The sequence below is a fragment of the Mus pahari genome, chromosome 11, assembly GCF_900095145.1.
Source record: "Mus pahari chromosome 11, PAHARI_EIJ_v1.1, whole genome shotgun sequence".
Classification (NCBI taxonomy): Eukaryota; Metazoa; Chordata; class Mammalia; order Rodentia; family Muridae; genus Mus; species Mus pahari.
Window position 1 is genome coordinate 28,260,851 of NC_034600.1, and position 7,537 is coordinate 28,268,387.

At 44.1% G+C, this 7,537-nt stretch overlaps 1 protein-coding gene across 1 annotated transcript in view; it reads left to right on the forward strand.

The window, feature by feature from the left end:
• The window catches only part of Gfm2 (G elongation factor mitochondrial 2), a 36,909-nt gene that overhangs the window by 28,223 nt on the left and 1,149 nt on the right, over nucleotides 1-7,537 (forward strand). The window contains exons 17-20 of the mRNA XM_021208189.1: nucleotides 2,220-2,358; nucleotides 4,520-4,699; nucleotides 4,914-5,029; nucleotides 7,068-7,250. Of these exons, the coding sequence (XP_021063848.1) occupies nucleotides 2,220-2,358; nucleotides 4,520-4,699; nucleotides 4,914-5,029; nucleotides 7,068-7,250 (618 nt within the window). The remainder of the gene's footprint in view (nucleotides 1-2,219; nucleotides 2,359-4,519; nucleotides 4,700-4,913; nucleotides 5,030-7,067; nucleotides 7,251-7,537) is intronic.

Consider the following 7,537-nt stretch of genomic DNA (forward strand, 5'->3'; position numbering starts at 1 on the left):
AGGGACATCTGGGTTCTTTCCAGCTTCTGGCTATTATAAATAAGGCTGCTATGAACATAGTGGAGCATGTGTCCTTATTACCAGTTGGAAGATCTTCCGGGTCTATGCCCAGAAGAGGTATTGCTGGGTCCTCTGTTTCTACCCCATTCTTAAGGTATTATCTTCAGCCATATTATCAAATAGCTGTCTGCTTTTTCATTAAGAAAAGAGTTTTGGCTGGGTGGTGCTGGTGCTTGCCTTTAATCCCAGCACTTTGGAGGAAAAACAAGGGGATCTCCGAGTTCTTTTCTTCTTTTATTAGATATTTCTTTATTTACATTTCAAATATTATCCCCTTTCCTAGTTTCCCCTTGAAAATCCTCTATCCCTTCCCCCTCCACCCATCCCCCTGCTCACCAACCCACCCACTCCTGCTTTCTGGCCCTGTCATTCCCCTATAATGGGGCATAGAACCTTCACAGGCCCAAGGACCTCTCCTCCCATTGATGACCGACTAGGCCATCCTCTGTTACATATGCAGCGGGAGCCATGAGTCCTGCCATGTGTTTTCTTTGATTGGTGGTTTAATCCCAGGGAGCTCTTGGGGTACTGGTTAGTTCATATTGATGTTCCAACTATGGGCATGCAGACCTCTTCAGCTCCTTGGGTTCTTTCTTTAGCTCCTTCATTGGGGACCCTGTGCTTCATCCAATGGATGACTGTGAGCATCCACTTCTGTATTTGCCAGGCACTGGCAGAGCCTGTCAGGAGACAGCTATATCAGGCTCCTGTCAGCAAGCTCTTGTTGGCATCTGCAATAGTGTCTGGGTTTGGTGGTTGTTTATGGGATGGATCCCCAGGTGGGGCAGTCTTTGGATGGTCGTTCCTTCAGTCTCTGCTCTGAACTTTGTCTCTGTAACTCCTTCCATGGGTATTGTGTTTCCCCTTCTAAGAAGGATCAAAGTATCTACACTTTGGTCTTCCTTCTTCTTGAGTTTCATATGTTTTGCAAATTGTATCCTGGGTATTCTGAGTTTCTGGGCTAATATCCACTTATCAGTGAGTGCATACCATGTGTGCTCTTTTGTGATTGGGTTATCTCACTTAGGATGATATCCTCCAGATCCATCCATTTGTCTAAGAATTTCATAAATTCATTGTTTTAATAGCTGTGTAGTACTCCATTGTATAATTAACCACATTTTCTGTATCCATTCCTCTGTTGAGGGACATCTGGGTTCTGGATCTCTGAATTCTAGAGCAGCCTGGTATACGAAGCGAGTTCCAGACCAGCCAGAGCTACATAGTGAGACTCTGTCTCGAAAATACCACCACCATCATGACCACCACCACCACACCAAAAAAGAAAAGAAAAAGGGTTTAGCCAGGTTTGGGGTATCTCATGGCCTGTGATTTCAATACTTGAGAGGCTAAGGTAATATGATTGCTACAAGTTTGATATGAAGTTATACGGCATACAAGTGAAACCCTGTCAAAAATCAAACGAGGAGGACTAGAGAGATGGCTCAGTGGTTAAGAGCACTGGCTGCTCTTCTAGAGATCCTGAGTTCAATTCCCAACACTTAGATGGTGATTCACCACTGTTTGCAACTCCAATGCCCTCTTATGGCTTTCTAGGCACCAGGCATGCCAGTGGGGCATAGACATACATGCAAGCAAAACATCCATACACATAAAATTTTAAAACTAGGCCCAGTGAGATGCCTCAGTGTGTAAGGGCGCTGCCTGCACATGACAGACATCTGGATTCCATCCTGGAATCTAAATAAGTTGTCCTCTGACCTCTACACGTGCCTCTCCCCTACACCATACACAAACATAGCACACATACGATAATAGTAAATAACAAGCAAACTGCATACAAAGAAAGAAGATAAGAGGCATAAGCCACAAGTTGTGAGCATTGTTTGTACTCCTGTTGCCCCAGCCAGGTTCGCTATGGGGTTAGGAAGTATGTGTGACCCTAACTTGGTGCCACTTACCCAGCTGGTCAGCAGACTGTCATGGACAGAGTCCCCAAGGTCACTGCATTTAGTTTATATTCTAGTCAGAAGTAGTATTCTCATGTAGGAGTCCTCAAAAAGTTTTCCAAAGAAACTCAGTTGTAATTAATAGAAAATTACTTAAATATGTGAATACCATTCCTTTTTATCATACTTTGCATTTATTTTTTCTACATATAGTATTTTGTTTTATTTTTTTTCCCTTTTTATTACCAGACTGTCCTGTGTGGTATGGGGGAGTTACATATTGAGATTATTCATGACCGTATCAAGAGGGAGTATGGCCTAGAAACCTATCTAGGGCCTCTGCAGGTGGCATACCGGGAAACCATCTTAAACTCAGTTCGCACCACAGGTAAAAATAAAACATTTTGGACATTCTGGGTTTGTTTAGTGTTTAGCTATGTAAACAGAGGTCACAGTTTCTAGTGTTTCCCATAGTTTCTCTGTGTATATTTTTTTAAAAAAATTATGAGCACAGAAGGCCTGGTGCCACTGCTACCCACCCATCAGACAAATGTGTTTTCTAGTGGCCATGGGACAGTGAAATCACTGGCTTGTTCCAGCCCTTACCACTGAAATGGGAATAAGAATTTGAAGTCAATTCATATTTATTATATGAAGTGCATGAATAATTCTATTTAATACAGTGTCCCCATACAGTTAGCATTCTAGAGGAAGTGCAGTTTTTATGTTACTGCCCTGCACATAAGCATTGAGGTTTTCTGTATTTGGTTCCCTTAAGCAAAATAACAATGGTCACTATTCTCCCCAAGGTGAACTATCATGGACAGGTTGGGAAGTGATGTAGGCCAGAAATGCTGAGGATATTTAGATTGCCCTTTTGAAAACAACATTGTTGAGTCTAGTTGACCACATTTGACTGAATCCTGAAAAATTAACCAAACATGACTGCAGTGACACAGGAACTCTGCTGCTGGACTGTGCCCCTGCAACAGTGAAAATTCGAGGCGACTCAAGTAATGCCCCCTTACCTAAGGCCTGAGCTGGTTAGGGTGGAGGAGAGAGGAAAGGGAACTACTGCAGCCACCAGCTGGGGGACTCTGTTGTCCTCTGCCCCAGCGCTGGAGGCCACTGCATCGCGGAAAGAGGAAACTTGGGGTGTTTTGTCTACACAGGAAGGAGACAGGAAACGTGTCTGGGCACGGCGTCCAGGGGAGCACCAGGATCTGCAATGACAAGCTTCTAATGCAGAGCTTTAAGCCTAAATCCACAGAACCAGTTTGTGTGAGAAACATTAAGAATGACTTAAGTACTTATGGATAGGTTCTTCTTTTGAAAAAATTAAAGGAAATGGGACTCTAGAGAGATGTATTTCAACTTAAGACTCAGGGGCATCCCACAGTAACGTACTATACAAATAAATGCTCTATAAAAGGAAATAAAGGTCCCAAGGTTACAGGAACCAGCTTGCCAGCTTAAAAATTATGCTCACTGTCAAATGTGGAGTCATTAAAACCCAGATAGAGGATGAAGTACAGTAAATGCACACTACTGAGTATGATGTGAAATTATCATTCATATATCTGGTGTCGCTTATATGAGACATGGCTAGGATGGGAGCACGGCCTGTAGGAAAGCAAATGGCAAAATAAACAGATGTGCACAGGACGCACACAGGGAGGACACTGAGGACAGCAGATGTGTGCTCAGGGCAGGTGTAGGTAACAAGTGCTGTAAGAATGCGGACAGAGTCAATGGGAAAGCAAAGCCTCTGGGTTCAGTCCCCAGCACTTACAAAGGAGAACCCCCTATCCAAAAACAGCAGCAAAACAAAACAAGGGAAGCTGGTTTTCTATATTTCAAGAAATACTTTACTAGTTTTGGGGGGAGGAGGGGAAGAAACATTAAATATTGCTGAAGGAATATAGGAAATTTAAATTTGGAAATTGGCAGAGGAACAAGTTTTATAGTTTTTATTACCAGCTTTTTGCAATCTGAGTGTTACCTTTTTCCCAAGGTCTAGTCATTTATTTGATACTCTTAAAGACTTAGTTTGTTTTTTAATTATTATTATTATTTTCTATATTTACATTTCAAATGCTATCCCGAAAGTTCCCTATNCCCCCCCCCTCGCCCCTGCTCCCCTACCCACCCACTCCCACTACTTGGCCCAGGCCTTCCCTTGTGCTGGGTCATATAAAGTTTACAAGACCAAGGGGCCTCTCTTCCCAGTGATGGCCGATTAGGCCATCTTCTGCTACATATGCAGCTAGAGACTCGAGCTCAGGGGGTAATGGTTAGTTCATATTGTTGTTCCACCTACAGGGTTGCAGACCCCTTCAGCTCCTTGGGTACTTTCTCTAGCTCCTCCATTGGGGGCCCTGTGTTCCATCCAATAGACTTAGTTTTGAGGGGACTCAGATGCAAGCAGTCTCCTGGGGCAACCTGTTCCTGGCATCTTTCTTTGGCTTCCTTCATTATCCTGGCAAACATTGAGCCTTGTGTGTGGGCCCTTCCTTATTCTTCACACATTTCCATGTGTTTGTCCACAGACACCCTCGATAGGGTGCTCGGAGACAAGCGGCACTTTGTGAGTGTGGAGCTGGAAGTCCGGCCAGCAGAAGAGCCATGTGCCGTGGCCACGATCGAGTATGCTGACAGTGTGGGTGAAGACCTGCTGCAGGCCTCTCGGGAGGCCATTGAAAGTGCCGTCCACAGCGCATGCCTCCAGGGTGAGGGACTGTTTGATTCCTCCTTTTTTCCCTCATGCTGGGTGTACCAGAGTGCACTGTGCACTCAGCCTTGATGTTCCGCTCAGCCTCTCAGGTGGTCCATGTGCTGCAGACATGCCAGTGTTCTCTGTGTTTGTACTTCACTTGAATTTTGGCTGCATTGCTCTTTGTTATTGGACTCTGTATATTGTTGTGCCTTATTCTCCCCACCCAGGACCTTTGGTTGGATCCCCAGTCCAGGACGTGGCTATGACGTTACACTCACTGATGATTCACCCTGGCACTTCTGCAACTATGGTCACTGCTTGCATCTCACGGTGTATACAGAAGGTACGGAGCACCCCTCATGCTTCTGCATTAAGGATGGGTACTGAGTCCAGCACCACAGATTCCACAGACCTTATGTCACCATGGGGCCACCCAGATCTAGTACCAGTGGGTAAAGGTACTTAGCACCAAGCCTGCTTCTGAGTTTAATCCTCAGGAACTGCATAGTAGAGAGACCTTGTGGCTGCAGAACACTGTCCTATGGCCTCCACATGTGCACTGTGGCACTCATAAGCACACACCACACACACAAATGGGATTTAAAAATTTTAAACTAGCTCTTGTATGGGAAATCTTTGATTTCTAAAACTAAATTTTCATTTGAAAGATTTTTAGAAATTACTGGTCAGACAGATTAAACAAAACATTCTGATTTTAGCAAAAGATCTTTCCAAACATATAGCAATTAGCTACAAACCTGGTTGGGGGGGGTAGGGGAAATTATATATATATATATATATATATATATATATATATATATATATATATATATATGAGATTTATTTTTATCTTATGTGCATTGGTGTTTGCCTACATGTATGTTTGTTTGTATGAGGGTGTCAGAAGCTCTGGAACTGGATTAACAGACATATGTAAGCTGCTATATAGGTGCTGGAAATTGAATTCCCAGGTCCTGTGGAAGAATACCCAATGCTCTTAACTGCTAAGCAATCTTTCCAGCCTCAAAGCCTGGTGGATTTAAATGGACAGGTCTGAGGTCAGCTTGACATTGGGCTTTAATGTAAAGGATAGTAGAAATCTAATATTAATTTCAACTTCTTTTAAAAGATTATTTTATGTATGTGAGTGCTCTATCTTTATGTACACCTGCATGCCAGAAGATCCCATGACAGATTGTGAGCCACCATGTGGTTGCTAGTAATTGAACTCAAGACCAGACAATTCTCTTAACTACTGAACCATCTCTCAAACCCTTAATTTCAAATATTTGAATTTGTCCAAATAAGATTGCTTTCATTAAAAAACAAAAACAAATCCGTCCCATTGAACAACAGACTTAGGCCAAGCATTTTCCCTCTCAAAATACTACACATGTGACTACCTGAGTTGTCCTTTGAGTGTCATGGCCTTCTGCCTCCTGCCTCAGTGACCCACAAGAGCTGATCAACCCATGTGGTTTCCCAGTGTGGGAGTGCCCTAGCTTAGTACTGGAGAGTGAAGGTCATGCTGAAGCTTTCAAGCACTAAATAAGGTTTGAAATGTGTTCTGGGAACAGTGGAGAATAAATGTTTTGATCAGTAAAGCATATATAGTCAGAGCACAGAAGTGACTGGCACGGGAAAGACAGTCTAGGACAGACAGGAACTAGACGAGGTCTGAATCAAGATGCCAGCAATATGACTAGAAATACTGGTGTTTGTTGGAAGAAGGAAATCAGAGAAGTACATTTAAGCAAACTGAGAACTACCAATGCCATCAGCAAATAAGAAAGGCCAGAGACGTGCTTGGAAAAGAAACTGCTGAGCTAGGCTTGGGGCCCAGTGGGGAGCTGCAGAGGACCCACCCTGCCCCACAGCAGGCCAGTGGGGAACAAGACTGGAGTCCTCAGAGGAGGGCTGGAGCTGCTGCTGGTTTGGAAGCTCTGCAGTGAGGTACTGTTCAGAAGACTGTGAGAAGGATGGAGGGCAGCTCTGGGAGTCCACCCCTCCCTAATGGAAGCAGTTTTCTCTTATATTTACCTTTTCCCACATGATTGTTTCATCTTGAAAACATTGTCAGGTTCCCTCTGTGGCGCTGAAGTCTGAGATTATAAACTGTGATACAGAAAGGGTTTGCTTATAGACACCTGTCTTGACTGTTGGCTTTGTTGTTGGCTTTTTAAGGTGCTCTCTTTGCTGTTCTTTCCAGCATGTGGCCACTGTACAAGGACTAACTTCTCGGCTCCTTATACAGTGTTCTCTGTGGAGTGCTAAAGCCAGTGAGCTTCCCAGAGCCCTCTACTCAGGAATATAGGCATTAGCCTTTCCCTATCTTCCATGTACTGGAATAGAGATTTGTTCATTTTATGAAATCTCTTTAGGCCCTGAAGAAAGCTGACAAACAGGTGCTGGAACCTCTGATGAACCTCGAGGTCACCGTGAGTAGAGAGCACCTCAGCCCTGTCCTGGCAGACTTGGCCCAGAGAAGAGGGAACATTCAGGAAATCCAGACTCGCCAAGACAACAAAGTTGTTATAGGATTTGTTCCCTTAGCAGAGATTATGGTAAGTTCTTTGCATTTGAAGCGTACATGTTGTTTACTCTAGGAGTTGACAGTGACGGTGTGAGTGACACCTGCGGGCACCAGGCTTGGGTTTAGAGAATGCACGCCAAGGTTTCAACCACCATGGATGATAGAACTTTGCCTTCAGTGGTGGCTGAGAACACTTGCCTTTCAGGCTCGTTACTCCCGATCACAGGACCACAGAGATTAAGGCACAGTGTCTCAGATATGGTCAGGCTGTTAACTGCCTAATCCCTGCTTCCATGCGTTTTCTTTTCTGCTAAGTTT